The sequence below is a fragment of the Dendropsophus ebraccatus genome, chromosome 5 (assembly GCF_027789765.1).
Source record: "Dendropsophus ebraccatus isolate aDenEbr1 chromosome 5, aDenEbr1.pat, whole genome shotgun sequence".
Classification (NCBI taxonomy): domain Eukaryota; kingdom Metazoa; phylum Chordata; class Amphibia; order Anura; family Hylidae; genus Dendropsophus; species Dendropsophus ebraccatus.
The window spans coordinates 106,033,376-106,053,117 of record NC_091458.1 but is presented as its reverse complement, the minus strand read 5'-3'; the positions used below and the strand labels follow the sequence as shown (position 1 = coordinate 106,053,117).

General features: G+C 42.9%; 1 protein-coding gene across 2 annotated transcripts in view; it reads left to right on the top strand.

Moving 5' to 3' along the window:
* Positions 1-791: 791 nt before the first annotated feature.
* Positions 792-19,742, top strand: part of SH3RF3 (SH3 domain containing ring finger 3) — a 316,246-nt gene continuing 297,295 nt past the window's right edge. For both annotated transcript variants that reach the window (XM_069970913.1, XM_069970912.1), the window contains exon 1: positions 792-1,680. In XM_069970913.1, coding sequence (XP_069827014.1) covers positions 1,162-1,680 — 519 coding nt within the window. In that variant the 5' untranslated portion in view covers positions 792-1,161. The remainder of the gene's footprint in view (positions 1,681-19,742) is intronic.

Sequence of the window (19,742 nt, the reverse complement as noted above, 5' to 3'; positions counted from 1 at the left end):
ACGTCCATTCTCCACTCTGAATTTAAAAAAAGAGTCAGACTCTTTCTTTTTTTAAACTCGGAGTGGGGAGAGGATGCGCTGCAGCTGCAGTCTTCTCCCCGCTGGTCTTATCTCCCGATCGGTACAGGTCTGAACACTTAAACCCGGAAACATCAAAACTTTTGACATGTCTCTATGACGTGTCAAAAGTTTTTTTTATAACGACAGGTACACTTTAAGAAAAGAATCAGGAGATTTTTTTTAGATAATTAAAATGTAAATGTGATAAATATTCCTGGAGTGACCTGAGAGATGTGTGCTTTCTGTCAGGCGGGGAAGCCTGCGCAGAGAGCGGCAGACCACAGGAGGGCTCTGCTCTATACAGAAGCCATGGATAGTTGTTTTGCTGCTCCCCATGTGACTTTATTCATTTAAAGGAGAATAGTTCAGTTGTATTTTTTTTTTTATATTTCACGTCACTTTATTCCTCTGTATAAAGTTCTGGCCATATAAATTGAAGGTTCTGCATATAAGAAGAGAGGTGACCCTGCTACCTGCATGTATAGCTGCTGCTGCTCTGCAGCAATAAGGCATGACTGATGGGAGTTGTAGCCATAGTGTAAGCCTTGCACTAATTCTTCCTGCCCAGCTGAGGAGAAACATCTGGCGTCCTGGATTAGGCTCTGGCAATGGCTGCCCCGCCGGGCTGCTGCTGGCAGTGACGGGCACACACAGCCACTTGTGCTGCTGCTGACAGACAGCAGCTCCTCCTCCCCTCAGAGGCAGGCTGAGTGTGATCAGGTTACAGAGCTGGCTATGGAGCTGCAGTGTGGAATAGCAGCAGAGGGGGTGAGGGACAGGTCACAAGAAGAAGCCACCACCAGCACCAGCAGCACAATGCTGCCCGCTGCCTGCCTCCTCCTCCTGACCAGCTCCTGCTGCTGAGCCGGGATACTACCACACACTCTCAGCTATGGCACCGGCTCCCTGTGACATGAAGTTACCGGCTGGCACCGAGGAGGCGATGTGTGAGGAGTGACGGGCTGCTTTGTGTCTCTATGAGAGGGCAGGAACTTGTGTGGCCCCTGTGAGGGACTGCAGCTAGCCCAGGACTGCGGAGTGCATGGCTGCTGGTGACTGCTGATTCCCCTGCCTGGCGTGTGCCCCCCTCGGCTCTTCTCCATGCTCCTGGGGGCATCCTGGCTGTGCACCTCTAAGGGACCACAGAAGCCATCCAAGGGGGAAGAGGAGGAGAGGAGACGGGAGAGGGGAGGCAGGAGAGAAGGGGCAGACATGGACGAGTCGTCGCTGCTGGATCTGCTGGAGTGCTCGGTGTGCCTGGAGAGGCTGGACACCAGTGCCCGGGTGCTGCCGTGCCAGCACACCTTCTGCCGCCGCTGCCTGCAGAGCATTGTCAGCTCCAGGAACGAGCTGCGCTGCCCGGAGTGCCGCATCCTGGTGGAGTGCGGGGTGGATGATTTACCCGCCAACATCCTGCTCGTCCGACTACTGGATGGAATCCGCCAGAGACCCCGCAACAGCCCCACGGGGAGCCCCACTGCGGGCGGCCACCACTGTGCGGGCAGCAACAACAGCAACAACCACAGCCCGGGGTGCTCTGCCACTGGAGGGGGCACTGCCTGCACCCCACACCTGAGGGAACTGGCTGCTGCCAGCCAAAATGCCCTGCTTCTAGCCAAGGTATGTGCCAGGAGTTCCCGTGCCATGTGGGCTAGCAGCAGCAGCAGCACACCTGCACAGTCATCCACCAGCTGTGTGCCATGCTGTAACCCACACAATGCCACTGGAGCCAATGCGGGCAAGGAGCTGGTCACGTGGCATACAGAACTAGTGTGCCATGTGAAACCTATCTGGGAGCAATCATTTGCTATAGTGACTAGTAGAAGTGAATGGCATATAAGATAATTAGTGGCACTACCAGTCCCAGCAAGCCAGCTTCAGCATAAGGAAGTAATATACAGATGTCACCTTTAAGAGAGTCTTCTGGTATCACTAGGCAGATAACCTTATGAATGCTATACCCATATGACTTCAGGGGCCAAGTAATAGGCTGCGCCTACAGCAACCACCCTGCTCTGAGTGGTCATTATGGCCGCATACACATCTGACTTTTCACTATAAATATTTAAGGTGATATTATTTCTCATTGCATTGTTAACCCTGTGCTTTCTAGCAGTTACCACTGGCGCTGTGTAATGTCAGATAGCAAAGTTTGTTGAAGAAAGAACAAGCAAAGCAGAAATGAAGGAAATATGTGTGTTCTGCAGATCAGATATCAAGTTGCGCTTTTGCTTATAGAAGCATTTGATGTTGCATATGATGTTGCCTTATGTTGTATGGTTGTCTTATGTTATGGTACGTGCCTTTTGAGTCAAAGCTCTCCCAGGGAGTGGTAACTGAAAATCCCTAAAAACATTGGCGTGCACTTGAAGAGCAGATTATGGGCCTGTTTGCGGAGGTGTTCTTTATGTCATATCATATAGTGCCATTTACAGACTTACCTTATGTTGAGCTATGAAAATCAAGGGTCTGATTAGATATAAGAGGGTTTAGATTTGTATCCTGACCCAGGACACTGTTAAAGCACCTGTTGGGGTATGAGGAAATAATGTTGGTAGCGTCGAACATCTGGCGCTCATGTCTGTGATTATTTTGCCTGATCTACATTCAGTTTTATCCCCTCTGCTTGAAACACTGTTATCTTTAGGGGCATACTGCTTTGCACTGTAGGGGGTACTCTAATTTTGTGGTTCCATGTGAGACCTATTCTTGGCACAGGTTTTTAGAGAATACTGTCCAAAAACATTATAATGTGGGGTATTTCTGCTTTGCCCTATGGGAAAACTAACTGAGAAGAATTTCTGGGAGCAGAATTTCAACTGCTATATGTTCCCCTGAATGGTAGAATTATTTTGAGCACTATGACCGCTCAGGAACAATCCGAGTGGTTATTTAGTATGCAAGCATTTTTATAGACCGGGGGCCACATTGGGAGCTTGTAGCACTACTGCTGACATTATCTGCTTGGGCCAGCATTAGTGACTATTTGTATCAGGGCATCATCCACTTGAGCAGTCGGGGTATCTTCACACACCCATTGACTTCACTGGAAGATAGTGAACCGCACAAAAAAGAAGTGACATGTCACGCCTTCTGCTTTTAGTTTAAAGGCCCCATTTAAAGCAATGGGAGCTTTAGGACACACCCCATACCCCCTTTAGGGCATACCCTATAGCCCACTACCGCCGTAGTCTGCTGTAGGCTTAATAACACTAGAATATAAAGTTTTTCCAGTTATGGTGTACTGCTGAGCCAGTGTGTCTAGACTTTGGGCTGGAATGGCAGGTGTTATTCAGTGCATATGCATGGGGAATGTGCCATGTAACAACTCATTTAAAGGAGTCGTCCCAATAGGTATCTCCTATTTATTGCAAGGCGTCAAGCCACTGGGGTCCTCTCTCAAGACCACGGCTCCATTATTTCTCTAGGGAGCTGCCAGAAGTACCTCAACTTTCTCAGAGAATGAATGGAGGGGCAACCTGCATATTTGATCCGCAACCCCATTTTAACGGGAGATAAGATCAGGTTATATAGTCATCTCCTATCCTGTTGATAGGGGGTAACTTCGCCAGTTGGCCAAACCCCTTCAATACCCTTGCAATGCCCCTCGTACAAGGTCCCCTAGTACCCAACCAGTGTTACTACGTAACCTATTACAAAGGGTCAGAGGTAAGCCCCTACAAACTCTTTCGGTAGAAAGAATAGAAACTTAGTAAAGAAACACAATGAATGAGTGACAGTAACAATATCTCCATACTTTTCTGATAGCTGCCACATAATAATATGTCTATAAAGTTTCATGTAGCATCTTTATGGCATGGAGTTACAATGACAGCGCTTCAATTGTGGTTTACGATAGCTGACACTAGAGGTGTTTCCTATCATAAAAGTAAACAGCTGGTAATACTGTGATTATGACAACTATGTCATACAAGAAACTGTTCATAGAGGAGAGATGTACAAGCTGGGGAGTTCTTTACAGCTCAGATTGCAGTTTGTTTTCTTTGTTTCAACTGTATTAAGATTGTGGGTGCATTGCACCTTGAATTTTCTTGATTTATGCGACTTAAGAGGCCTGTAGGCATGAAGTAGGGGGCTCAAGCTAGTAACAGAAGAATACAAAAATGATTAAATAAATAAATAAACAAACAAACAAGGGTATCCTGTGCAAATAACAAACTATAATAAAGTGCTAGAGTGCTAGATGAGAAGTGCTACACACAGTGCTGATACTAAAAATCCTGACTAGAAGAAGAATAAAGCAAATCCTGACTATAGTGAGTAATCTCAATTTTATAATAATATACAGTGGTACCTTGGTTTAAGAGTAACTTGGATTGAGAGCGTTTGCAAGAAGAGCGCACAGTTTTTCAGAATTGTGACTTGGTTTGAGAGCATTGCTTTGGTTTAAGAGCTCCCTGTACTGGGTGCGAGGGGGAGCGGAGGAGGAGCTTGGTCTGCACAGGGTGGTCTACGGCACTGTACTCTGACCCAGGAATATAGCTTACACTCAGCCATTTACACTTCTGTATAGAGAAGTTTCTGTCACTGTCCTCCTGCACAGCTCTGTGATTCTCACTTCCTGATTGGTCCATGCTGAACGCCCTCCTTCCCCATTGCTGTCATGTGACCACACAGACCTCTGACAGCAGCCCTGCGTCTCTATTCCAGCCTGTTGTCCATCCTGTATCTACAAACCGCAGCTGTTTTCAGGTTTATGCACTTACTATACATTATACTCCACATGGTGATTGCTATACTGTACAGTAACTTACAATATAACATATTCAGCTGTTTCCCATTGTTTGTTTCATCTGTTCTACATGTTATTTAGAATAAAAAAAAACATTATTTTTGGGGATGTGGAACCAATTGCATTTCAATGATTCCTCATGGAAAATCTGCTTTTGTTTAAGAGTGGATTTGGATTACAAGCATTGTCCTGGCACAAATTATGCTCGTAATCCAAGGCACCACTTTATTGAACCACTCAGAGGACCATGGTATGGAAGCAACCTGAGGGGTAAATATTTTTTTTTTCTTGCCCCTGTGCAGTTTTCTGAAGAGAAATCTGCCCCCAGGGACTATACCCCACAAACATATCTAAAATACTACAGACATTACAAAATCAGACATTGGCTGAGTGTTAGATTGCATGAAAAGGTTTTCCCACTTTTGTTTTCAGCTTCAGCTGTTCAGGTGGTATTATGGTCCCTCACGTGTTTTGCCATTACTTATGTTTCCTTTATATCAGCGCAGGTAACAGTGCACATATAGGTGACAGCTGGTCTCTGTTGGCTCCAACTCCTTACAGGCTAAGGCTATTTTCACACATTGTATGACACCGGCCGTTCTGTGACGCGGCCGGGTCACGGAACGTCGGGTGTCAGATAAGATCATCCCGGCTGGCACTAGAGTTCCGGCCTGATTATCTTTAGCGCCTTTGAAACTGCACACAATGGAGTGTGCGGTCGGGGCTGCGCACTTCATTGTGTGCTCTGACAGGTTCTCTATTCATTGAATAGCAGCTGCAGAAAAGTGACATGTCAGTTTTTTGCGGCGCTGCTAGAGATCCCGGCCGGAGCGCATACTATGTGTACGGGATTCCATAGACCACAACATAACAGCAATCTGCAACAACAGCCGTACTTTTACAAAAATATATGTTGTGTGAACATGGCCTAAGATGTGTGGGTTAGCAGTCAGCTGGTTAAGTTTCTGTTCATTGGCTGATCAGGTTGTTCTTACCTGCTGAAAATATGGGCTGTATGACAGATGTGCAATGGTTGATTGAAGGAAAATTCAGCACAAACAATCCTGGAATCGTTCTTGCGGCCTGGCTGCTAGACTGATCTAGGCTTGTGGAGGCACTCTAAATGAAGGACGATAACCGAGATTGCTATTGATCTACTAGAGATTAGTAAACAATGTTACTTTAGAGTATTGAAATGTATCATCTGTGGAAAATATCAGATATAACAAACAAGATAAAGAAGGCTCATAAATGGCTAAACTACTTTAAAGGGACTAGAGGTCCCATCGTAAATTGGGTGTAAGTTGAGCTAACAGCAGATGTTTAGTACATCTAGCTTTTACCCAGGTCACGCACCTGAATAGACACAGTAAAACATGTCAGAAGAGTGCAGGCTTTTCCCCTCTACAGCTGTCTGTTATTTACTTACATGTCATATTAAATGGGGATTTTATAATGTGTGCACTGTAATCCCATGCCGGCAATATTACAGATAAGACCAACACATGTTTATTATATGTTGTAATGGGGACCTGGAGAACATGTCGCTTATACCTAGAATTTTAGAAATCAGGGACATAATGTTGCTTTATGTAACTGCATGGCTGGCTTGTGCATCCCATTTTTTGGCAATGGTCAGGATCAGCAAAACTTTGACTGGTAACTGCGACTTGCCACATGCAGTAGATGCTGTGGTACAGGGACATCCCATAATGGCCAAAGGGTCATGGACAGGGTACCATATAATTTCTATATCACTTCAGTGGAAGGAGCGTGTATAAATAAAGGATGAGTGTATATAAATATAGGATGAATGGGTATGAATATAGTATGAGTATGTATGAATATAGGATTAATGTGTATGGATATAGTATGCGTATGTATGAGTATAGGATGAATGTGTATGGATATAGTATGCGTATGTATGAGTATTTAATGAATGTGTATGAATATACAATAGGTGTAAGTATGATGCATCCTCACAATATTCTTGCTACTGTACTATTGCAGCCTAACCCCTCCATTGTTATCAGTTCTAATGATTGGCCACAATGGGTTTATGGTGCAAGAAAACAAATCCCTTTTTGCAGGAATTGGATTAGATTTTTAATTTTCGTTCTTTCAGTACTTTCTTGTTGATGCGATGCTAATGAATTGCTGGGTTCAGGAGCTTTTTATTGAACTTCGAATCCTGTGTTGTCAAATAACCTAAAGAAAAGCATAGACCAAAAAAGCTATAGAATCACAAAAGGAATTTTCAAATAGCCTTATATTAGATCATATTACTCCAAGAAGACCCAGAGTTTTTGCTAAAAGGGCAATGTAGATAATTCATCAACTACGTCTTCTTCATGCAGCCAGACTATGCAAACTCTCCAGGCTACTAGGGTTGATTGTAGCTCAGCATTTTCCTAAGAGGAAATTGAGTCTGAGTAGGCAATCCCCCTTGGAAAATGTTTTTTAAAGATCTAGGTCACTTTGAAGCCTTTCATAGTTGTGAGGATGACTGTACTATCATTCCTTTGCCGTTCAGAAGAGAAGGGTTAATGCTTATTATCAGGATGTCAGAAAAATCCAGGTTTAGCAGATTTTTTAGTAATTAAGCAGCATACATTGTCATAGAAAGAAACACTATACAAGTAAATGAGTTGTAATACCAGTGAGGAGGTAGGGTGCTGGGTTTCTGTAGATGTGTCCAAATTATATAGATGTGATTCGTTACATACAATGTGAGAAATTAGGCATTGTTCAGAATGCGTAGGCATCTATAGAATGCCCAAAATGGAACGTCAAAGTACGGAGCACTTGACATTTCACACATTTCCTAGGCATTCTATGCAATACCAAAAGGTAAATCAGCAAAGTATAGAATACTCCCGCTGATCATGTAGATAGTGACTTATTCCTTAGGCTGGGTTCACACTGCCTTTTTGCAATCCGTTTTTTTGCAAAAAACGGTTGAAAAACGGATTACAAAAAACGGATGCATTTGTGTGCATCCGTTTTGATCCGTTTTTCTATTGACTTCCATTATTTAAAAAAACGGATCAAAACGGATCCATTTTTTTTTATGGACACAAAAACGTTGCTGACACAATTTTTTTGTCTGTTAAAAAAACCGGATCCATTAAACGTATGCTGAAAACGCAGTGGGAACCTAGCCTCACTGTCAAAAGTATTATGGCTAGGTATTTTACGCAATGCCTATGAAAAGTATTTTCAAACAGACCATACTTTACCGAAAAGTGTCCGGTATTCTATAGATTCCCTAGGCTTTTTATACAATGCCTGCATTACATGTACATAGCACATACATACATAAAGAAAGAAATCAATGTACATAACTATACAGATATATTGATCCCCTTATAAATTAATGTACTGCATTCTATATCAAAGGCACTAAAGACAACAAAAAATTTTCTTTAGCTGCCCCACAGCATGTATAAACCCTGATGTAGAGCATTTTGCTTCACCTCAGGTATTTTTATATCCCACGTTTGCCTATGCATATATAGTATGTGTGATTGTCCATTTTATTTTAGATATCTTTTCTTTCATTAAAGGGCAACTATAATTATGTTAGAAAAAACTAACCTGCTGATGATGAAGGTGATTTTCTTACCTTTATCCTCTGCGCTGTTTTAGTGATATTAGCAGTTTATCTTCTATGCTAGGTGTTTGGTGCTTTGTGGGCAGAGCATTGGGGTGGGGGGTCACCAAAACCTAATTAGCATAGGCGATCAGCTTCTAAATATCATAGAAATGGCGCCAAGGACAAAAGTAAGAAACTTACCTTCATCCTCAGCGCCAATGCCATACTCAGCAGTGCTCTAGAGGGAGATAGCAGAAGCTAACTGCTAATAGTTTTCCTTTAATGTTGTTTTTGTTCTCTAAAAGGGAATTGTACTGCTAATAATAGGTTATGGGATTGCTAGATTTTTGGCAACCTTTCTTCAAATGACCTTAGTTGCCCTCCACTGCACCTGCTGCAGTTCACTATATTCTTCTTATATACAGGTACACAGTCTTCCATGTAAGGTCTGACTAGTGATTTGTATAGTCAAAACTATGTTAATTTTATGATACATCTCATGATTTTATTACTAGCCCTGGCAGCTGCTGCCTGGCATTGGTTACCAATACCCCCAGTTCTTCCTGGCACTGTCCCCTAGTACCCCCAAGTCCATTTCCGTGGCGGTTTTACCCAGTGTCTTAATTGTACATTGTACATTTTATTTCTAAAGTCCAAGTGCATACCCTTACATTTCTCCACATTAAACATAATTTGCCATTTCTCTACTCAAGCCTCCAGCTTCTCCAAATAACGTTGTAATATTACAATATCCTCCTCTGTGTTGATTACTTTAACCAGTTTAGTCATCCGCAAATAAGGATTTTACTTGGTACCAACAAGGTTATTAATAAGCATATTGAAAGGAAGTGGGCCTACTACTGACCCCTCAAGAAACCAACATGTAACTGTGACCCAATCTGAGTATGTGCCATCAAAAACCACCCTCCGTTTCCTATCTTTTGGACAGTTACTTACCCATTTATGGACCTTTTACAAGTGACGATTATTGTGCAAGAAATCATTATACAGTATTAACACGGCAGTGATCAAACAATGATTGGATCACTTTTTAGCCTTTATAAAAATTGGCCCAACATTTTCTAAGCCCCCCTCCTGTGGGACAATCCACACAAGAAAAAGCCTTTATAGAATTGAAGGGTGGCACTACTCAGCTGGTCATGTAATAAGTCCACTTTTAGAAACTGGAAAAGAATGCCTTGCTTACTGTAATGTTGGTTTGTGTTATTGATTAGGGTGGTTACTAAACTGTCAAAGCGTCAATAAAGATATAGATTGCCCTGAGTTCAGGACTAGAATTCCCCTTCATATTGCTTATGTAAAATACTCACTGGTAAAATCAATAGTGTCTGGCATTCAAAGGGAAGTCTGGACAACTTGCAAGTGAATTCATGCTGTTCATCATTATAAGTCATCTAAGCCGACGCTGTCCCAGTTTTTATACAGAGTTGGTCGCTTTCTTGTACAAATAGCTAAATGCAGGTGTCTCCTACGGATTTAAATGGACTTTTCTCTTTAGTCTTGCTTCAATAAAACATATTTAAAATGAATGCAAATTGTTCTGTACTTTGTGCATTTTGTGAGTGTGTAGTATGCTATCTACTGCCGTTAAGGTGACGGTGACAATCATATGTATGCAAAAAAGTAGAACAATTGTTTGAGTCATTAACAATACAGCTATGATCCCTCCAACTATTGATTGTGTATAGACAGTCACTTATGCAGCTAGACCTATCAGTTTCACATGCTTGGACATGGTAAACAGTATGCTTGTGTGATTGACTTGACTTGTGATTGTGATGAAATTGTACTCATAGTCATAACACATTAAAGTCTGGATGGTTTGTTTTTCCAAGGATTCTTTGCCTTTTCCATTTGCATACATTCATATACAACACTCACAGCAGAATGTGGCTGAATGACTTCCTATTCTTTTAAATTAACCAGTCAATACTGTTCACACTACTAGATGGCTTTGCAGGTCCCCAACTTTCCTTGAGATGCATTTTTAGGCCACGTTCACACAACTTATTTTTTGAATCAATCACGGCCGTTGTTGCAATTTGCAACATCGGCCGTGATTAATTCAAAAGATACTTTGCATTGACAATGAATGGAATCCCGGCTGGAGTGTATACACATAGTATATGCTCCGGCCAGGATTGCAAGTGGCGGTAGCAGGTCACAGAACAGCCGGTGTCATACGTGAATTGTCCATTTTTTCCCCATTGAAGTCTATAGTGATGGATGTGAACGGATGAGTGTTCCGTTTGCAACCATTTTACATCTGTCCGTCACAATGAGTTTTTGAAACTGAGCATGCTCAGAAGAGAAAGGGACCCAGAAAACAACCCCAGATCATGTGACCTGTCCCACAGACAGCCTGCATAAAATGGCTTATGTTAAAACTGGCATAAAAGGATGTATAAAAGGATTATTACAAACACATTCAGCAAAAAAAGGATAGTTTGCATCACTTTGTCATACATTTTGAAGGATCCGTTTATGTACATTAATGGATTGGATATAACTGATAACACAACAAGAATGTGAACACAGCCTTATCTGTTTAAGAAACCAGATTTCAATAGTAAAGGCCTGTTCACACTAAGGAAAACAGGGTGAAATTCTGAGCGGAACCTGCACCACAGACTCAACTTGTCATGACAATTCTTTGAGTGGAGAGCAGAGGCACGCGAGACATCACATTGAGACAGTGAAGCAGGCAGGACTCCGAGCAGAGTCTGCAATGCGGGAATTTCCACCTGTTTTGCTCAGCGTGAATGGGCCCTCATAATGTAGAAGACTGGGGTGAGGGGAATCAGACATGAGAGTGAATCACTGAATAAATAAATATCCTTGTCACAGGCCGAGGTCCAAGCAACTCTTCCTCTCTTCTGAGGTGAAAACTGCCACAGAGGGACTGCACCTAGGTTTTAATGGTTGGTGAAGGTGAACCCCTTGGGGCTTTCACTGTTACTGCTGCCTGAGATGTTGGTGAAGAAGTCCTTGGTGTTGGTGAGGTGCAGAGTAAACCAGACAACAGGGAGTTGAAACTTCGAGGTGCAACAGTGACTTTACATGAACTTGAGGCACATAACATATACAGTCTCTATCTGCAGAGTACCTTCCAAGATGGCCATCAGCCAGAGCTTGGTCACTTGTGATGGTATGGAGATTTGTTGTAAAATGGAGTCACCCTTTTGGTATCTGGGCAGGGCCAAAAGATCCCAGAAAATACTAAGGGTATGTTAAGGAATTGGCTGTCAGTGTAGTGTACCTTGAAGAGTAAATGTGATCAAGCTTCCTCTCCTGACAAAAATAAACAAAGAGAGTTAAAGGGGTAGTGCGGCGCTCAGAAATTATTCACAGAATAACACACATTACAAAGTTATACAACTTTGTAATGTATGTTATGTCTGTGAATCGCCCCCTTCCCGTGTCCCACCACCCCTGCACGTGTACCCGGAAGTGTGGTGCATTATACATTACCTGATCCGTGTTGAGCCCGTCCGCCATCTTGTGCCAAACGTCATCTTCGGACGGACGGCCGAATCGCTGCCACCGTTGCTCCTCTGCCGCGTCATAACTGTGCTCAGCCGTGATTGGCTGAGCACAGTTATGCTCAGCCAATCGCGGCTGAGCGGCTGATGACGCGGCAGAGGAGGGACGGCGGCCGCAATTGGCTGAGCATAACTGTGGTCAGCCAATCGCGGCTGAGCACAGTTATGACGCGGCAGAGGAGGGACGGCGGCAGCGATTCGGCCGTCCGTCGGAAGATGACGTTTGGAACAAGATGGCGGACGGGCTCAACACGGATCAGGTAATGTATAATGCACCACACACTTCCGGGTACACGGGTGGGGGTGTTGGGACATGGGGAAGGGGGCCATTCACAGACATAACATACATTACAAAGTTGTATAACTTTGTAATGTGTGTTATTCTGTGAATAATTTCTGAGCGCCGCACTACCCCTTTAAGCAGATGGTATTAAAGGGGTTGGATACTTAATAGTAAAATTGTTCAGTGTACAGTATTAGTAAGTGTATTCACAGCACTTACTAACAGCAGCTTCTTGTCTACTCCTCCTCCAGGTTGTGCCCCTACTGATTCTGGACCATGTGATCATACCCCGCGGTATTGTCAGTAAGTGCAGTAAGTAAACTTACCAATACTGAACACTGAACAATCTTACTATAAAGTGGCCAACCACATAATAGCTTTAAATCTGCTGCAATACTGTACGAGTGAATCTACCCTTAATTTAAAGTGACACTGTCACCCCTTTTGTGCATTCTGACATCTCTACACAGGTGTAAAGGGTAAATTTAGCGTTTTTCATACCTTACTTCATATCATACGTCATGGTGTTTGTTCAAGTAAAAAGTGTCCTTTTACCAACCGTTTGCCCCGCCCCCTTGACGCCCATTGGTTGGTCGACGTAAAGGGGGTGGGGTCTAGACCTTTCGGCCAGCCTGTTCCAATGGTCGCGATGGGGGCGGGGCCAGCTGTGGCGTTGTGGGCGGGGCTAAGTGGCGCTAATGCAGTGAGGCCCCGCCCACTTAACACAATCTGCAGTTGATAAAAGATGACTTTTTACTTGAACAAGTACCATGACATAAGATATAAAATAAGGTATGAAAACCCCTAAATTTACCCTTTACACCTGTGTAGGGATGTCAGAATGCAAAAAGGAGGTGACAGTGTCACTTTAAGTCTTATAATGGTGGAGATGTAATCAAATGTGGCTTTTCAGAATGCTTGTAAGGGTGGGCATTCCCACCATGTATAGAACAGTGTGCTGATGTGGTCGCTGTTTTGGCAACATAAAAAGTGTGTAATGAATTTTGGTAATTTTGTCAATATGATCTGATACTGATGTAATGCTAATTTGCATGACCTTTCCCAGTGTGTTGAGCCATTATATAGTAATCATTCTGTCTATGTATAACATACTGCATCATTATATGACTTCAGCAATACCAATAATATTACACATTAGGTTTTGCACAGTACCGTTCCATAGTTTAATGAAAAGTTCTAAAGAAAATAAATGGCCAATTTCTTTTGCCAGTTTTAGTCTAATATTTGGTTGAAAATCAATATCTCTGCTTTGTCTTACTTTGTTTTTTACATAAATGATGTCCATTTCCATATACTCCTTTACATGACATAATTGTGCAATAAATGCATAAAAAAAGCTAGAAAACATTTGCAGATTTTGTGGAGTTTGTTTTTTGACATCTGTTTCCAATTAGTCATCCCGATGAATGGAGTGACGGCTGTTCTAAACTTTCCAAGTACTGTCATCCTGGGATATTTTTAATACGTCTGGATTATAGTTTGGCACAATCTCTTATAGCATCACAGTGGAATGCATGAACAATTCTTTATTGGAAATGTATTGTTTAGTGCTGTTTTTGTCATTTCTGTAGATGGCTTATTGTAATCGGTATGAATCACTGGAGATATTTATAGATCTAATCAAAGTGCAAACAAATGTATGAAAACTAATTCAGCTTTTCCCTATACTGTCTTTAACCTTGGCATTACCCTTACATTAAACTACTTTCTAATCCTAATGGTGTACACAGACACAGTGTCATAGGCCTATATGGTGTATACTAGATGAGCCAAAGCCGTACTAATGCCACTGTGTATAAAGGGGATTGATGAGGAAGAGCTATGTGTTAACTGCTTATGCGGAGAGAGTGATAGGCGTGTTGCTTCTGAGGCTGAAGATCAGGGAGAACTGGGGATAATTGACAGTAGTTAATACAGAGACTCACAACAGGATGATAAAGATGCAGGCTATGTGATCTGATGCTGAGGCAGATGTTAGAAGGCATGCGTCTGCTGATGCAATTTGATGCATTAGTCATATGCAGCTATATGAAGTTGGTACACCATGGATTGGATTTGTTTTTTCCAGCATACGCAATGTTCAATCAGATTGAGATGCAGAAAGAACAATATTCTGCTAGTGCCTTTAGGGAATACTTCTGCCATTATGAGATGTCCTTGGTTTGCAGCAATTTTTTGGTATTGTAGATATTCTTGTCAAAGTAGCATTCACCTAAATTCCAGGCCACCTTCTGCTTTATGGGCTAGTTCAGATGCTAATGTGCCAAAAGTAGGCACTTTTGTTGGAGGCCCGGAGTCAGCAGCTGATTTTACTGGTTTGCAGCTACGCGGGCACATATGCGGCATGCTGCCATGTACTGTGTGTTATGATCATCGCCATCTTTAACACTAACACCATCAAGGAAACCTGTCATCAACAAAATGTTATCTAATCTGATGGCTGCATGTTATAGTACAGGAGGAACTGAGCTGATTGATATATATTTTTGTGGGAAAAGATTCATTATAACTTTCCATGGTTAAAAAATACCTCTAAAAAGAGTCATACCAAAAACTTTTGACATGTAACAGAGACATACCAGCAAAAACAACATTTCCAACAGCACTATGGTGCAGAGTCCAATTGGCTTACTTTAGAGGTATGGATGCACGCCAGAATGTCAACAATCCCCATGTTGATAAATTCCCATCCAATAGCATACAAGGTTCCACAGCATCCAGTAGGTGAAAATCACTTCAAGGCTTTATTGCTTTATCTGAGTACAGGGCAACTGTAGAGGATGCTTAATAAGGACCACTTTGGTCAAAACGTTGCACTTTACTCAAATCTCAAATATGCAATAAAGCCTTAAAGTGATTTTCACCTATTGGATGCTGTTTGCCCTTCAAAGTTATTGGATGTCATGGAGGCATGTCAAAAGTTTTTGTCACTCGGGGTCTGACTGTTCAGACTCTGACCAATCATGAGAACCAGCGCTTTGTTTCTATGTGAGTGAGACGGGCCATAGACTCCCAATATGCAGCTGTCTTGATCACCTACCACAAAAAGGAAAGAATGTACTCAGCACGAACTTCTTCTGATCTGTTGTGATCATGCAACCTGCCTGACCGACAAAAGTGTATGTTTATGTTCCATCCATGGCCAGGGAAAGTGCCCAGATCTCTCTTCAGTGCGTCTCCAGCCCCCATCTCTAAGCTCTCAGGAAACCACTGGAACCTTTATTTACAGCTAATAGGATGGGCCTGGGAAGTGCTTAAAGCGACTCTGTACCCACAATCTGACCCCCCCAAACAGCTTGTACCGTTGGATAGCTGCTTTTAATCCAAGATCTGTCCTGGGGTCCGTTCCGCAGGTGATGCTGTTATTGTCCTAAAAAAACAACTTTTAAACTTGCAGCCCTGTGTCAATTTAGTGTGGCCTATTGTGTCTATGCCCTAAGCTTGCACCACCTCTCCGTCCCTCCTCCCCACCCTCTTCATCATTAGGAATGCCCCAGGACAGCATTTCTCCTATCCATCTGAACACTACACATAGGCCTTAAAGGGGTTGTCCGGCGATAAAAAATTATTCACAGAATAACACACATTACAAAGTTATACAACTTTGTAATGTATGTTATGTCTGTGAATGGCCCCCTTCCCCGTGTCCCCCCACCCCCCACCCGTGTACCTGGAAGTGTGGTGCGCTATACATACCTGTCACGTGCCGACCACGGTCTCCGATCCTCAGCAGTGACGTCTTCTTCGGGCGGCCAGCGGATCTTCCCGAGTGCTGGCCGCCCTCTGCAGCGTCATCCGAAGCTCAGCCGCGATAGGCTGAGCATAACTGTGCTCAGCCAATCGCGGCTGATGACGCGGCCACGTCATCAGCTGCGATTGGCTGAGCACAGTTATGCTCAGCCAATCGCGGCTGAGCTTCGGATGACGCTGCAGAGGGCGGCCAGCACTCGGGAAGATCCGCTGGCCGCCCGAAGAAGACGTCACTGCTGAGTATCGGAGACCGTGGTCGGCACATGACAGGTATGTATAGCGCACCACACTTCCGGGTACACGGGTGGGGGGGGCCATTCACAGACATAACATACATTACAAAGTTGTATAACTTTGTAATGTGTGTTATTCTGTGAATAATTTTTTATCGCCGGACAACCCCTTTAATGATCCAGCACATGTGCAGCATTCAGACAGGTGATGAATAGGAGAAATGCCTGGGGCATTCCTTATGGTGAAGAGGGCGGGAAGGAGGAATGGAGGGGTGTCGCAATCCTAGGGCATGGGTACTCTAGGCCACTCCAATTTGACACAGGGCTGCAAGTTTAAAAGTTGTTTTTTAGGACAATAACTGCAACACCTGCCGAAAAGACCCCAGACTTGGATTAAAAGCAGCTATCCGAAGGTACAAGCGTTTTTGGGGAGGAGGCAGATTGTGGGTACAGAGTTGCTTTAAAGGACAACTCCCACGAATTTTTTTTTTTTAGCTTATTTAATACACATTACAAAGTTATATAACTTTGTAATGTGGTTAAATACCTGGTCTGGCCCCCTTCCCCCACTTTCGGACCCCAGCTTGCTCAGCCCTGATTGGCTGAGGTTGCTGGAAGCCATGTGATGCGCTCCAGCCAATGAAAAGGCTGCCGGTGCGCAAGCGCACTGGAAGCCTTTTCCATCCCCAGGACCCGGAAGTCAGAGACATTGCTGGACGGCGGTGACGGAGAGGCGGACGGTGGGCGAATCGAGTGGCGATCGTCGCCTAAGGGATGGAGAGTATGGTGTCTGTGTATGTCTGTGTTTTTTTTTTTTTGTGGGGTCCCGCGGGAGTTTTCCTTTAAACGGGAAGTCTGACACAAGCCATTTTTTTCAAACAATCTGGGGAGGAAGTGGCTTCACATAACTACATGCACCTAACTTCCTGGCTGTCCCCTGCTGCGGTTCTCGGTCCCCTGGCCGCTCTCTGGTCTGAGCAGCCTTGTTTGTGCAGACTGTGCAGACAGCTCCTCCTCAGCTTGTTTGAGAAAAATGGCAGATGCCGGACTTCTCCTTTCATGCAGAGAGTCCTCGGCAGAGCTTTCTTGCTGGGCATGAATCTTTACAGCTCTTAAAATACTAATGTACAGTAACTGTAGCATTAGCAGCACCACTATGCAATGTGCATTTTCTGTGACCTTTAATATCACGACACATGTATCTATAATGGGGAATCCACTTGGCATATGCTCTGTTTACTGTGTTTTGTAGCAAACCTGGCCGATACTACGTAACTGGTGTATATTTAGCTTGCTTCTGCTACCTCATCTATCACTGTCTCTGGATGATGTTCATGTGTAAACAGCAGTCTGGTATAGAGTTCTTCCTATTACCACAGCCCTCAGCAATTTACCAACATCTAATTGTTATTCTTCATTAAGTATGCACTTAAAAGTCTTACACTCCTGTATATACGCCGCTAGAAGAAAAAAGATCTGGGAAAGATGTGTATGTACATTATTATGGTCAGCCAATGCTAATCGGATTAGGAACATACTTAAATGATTATTTGTCATGATAGATATGCTGAAATCAACAGAAAATGGTGTAGACAGTAGCAATTCATTAAAAATTCAATTAAGTATCTCTGCCTCTGCTTATCTCCAATACAGCACATTCATAATTCATCTGTTACTTTGTAAACAGAATTGACCTCTTTTAGACGCAGTTATATGCTCAGCGCTTGCTGTAGTACTTGAAGACTTCTATAACTGTAGTTCCTTTTAGGTACATGTTCAGGTAAGCATGGGAGAACTAACATCTGCTTAATGGTTACTGTCAGTTTAAGGCCTGTTTTACACAGAACGGAATTGCTGTGGATTTCACGATTGCAAGTTCCCAGTGAAATCTGCTGCGATTCCTGACACTGTTAGTTTCAATAGGTTTACATACTCACAGTGGATTTTTTATCCCGCTGCGAGTATTTAAACGCTACCCCCTTTAACCGGCCCGGTGAATACATTACCGGTCCATGCTTAGGCTTGCTTCTAGGGCTCTCGGGATCCTGATGTCCCGCTTAGCAAATCAGTGCACTGTCCCGCTGCAACCACTGATTGGCTAAGCAGGAAATCGGGATGCCAGGAGCCCTAGAAGCAATCTGAAGCGTGGACAGGTAATGTATGCACTGGGCCGCCGCTGGTTAAGGGGCACGGTTTTTACATACTCGCATCGTGAAATTACGCGTGAACCCACCCTAAACAATTTTTTTCCCATTTCATAAATTATGAGATCTAAGCATGCATATTTATAAATCACTTCATTAAAGTGTACCTGTCGTTAGAACTTTCAAAATCTAAATTAAGAGTGAAATAAAGCAAGTTTGCCTTTACATTCATTATTATTTTTTTAGTTATCATGCTTTAAAACACAGCTATACTTACCAGAAATCCAGGTCCAGTCTCCTGGAGGCAGATTTTTAGTCTTGTTAAAAAAAAAGAGACTAAACAGTCTGACCTATACAGAGAGTAACCGCTCAATGTGTCCATAAATCACATGACTGCCTTCTCTGCGAGCTCCGAGATTACCTGAGAAACATAGGACTTCCTGTGCTCAGTGATAAATAAAAAAAAATAATGAATGTATATTGCAAACTTGCTTTATATTACATCTACTGCTGATTTAGATTTTAAAAGCAATAACAACAGTGAAAATTTAACCAAAAATGTCTCTAAAAGTCTTGGCCACTAGGTGTCTCCCTTTTCTGCACTCTGCTGCTAACTTCCTGTTGTTAGGGAAATTTGTATCTCCAGTAACAGAGACAGCAAGATAGAACACAGGATGTGGGGGCTGGACTCAATAGGATCTCTGCTTTGACCTTTTCATGGAATAAGGCCACAGAACATTCTTACAAATGGGTCCCATACGAAGAAAAGAGTCTGGAGATGTTCACTGTGTCCATGTCCATAAGGCTTGCCATAAAGCATGTCACTAAAGCAGTATGGCAGCCCCCATAATAAAGTACTACAAATCAGATTAAAAAGAACATTACAATCAGGAAGTAGAAATGGATTATAAAAAAAAGAACGTGTTTTAGTATCTGACTGAAATTAAAGTAGGATTTATTAACTTACAATTATCAGGGACTGCAGAATTTTGAATCCTGAAGATTCAGTTTTGAAAAAAAGCAGCTACTCTTTAGGTAGGTTTTCTTTTTTATGATAAAAAAAAAATCTTAAATTGAGTTTTAGAAGTGATGTTATTTGGTTGAACTTACAAATCCACCTTTTAGATAGACAGTTTGTTTAAAAAAAGAGCCAATATGAAGAGGTTGCACAAACTGTGAACTGCTGCGTCTGCAGAGACATTGTTTGGCCCATACACTTATTCAATCAGCTCTTTTACTCAATCAAAGTCAAGCATGGCCTAAAATAGCCGAGTTAGCACCCTCTACTCCTTTATCCTGGCTCAGTTCCTCTCAAGTTGAAGTCATGGAGATATGAAAGT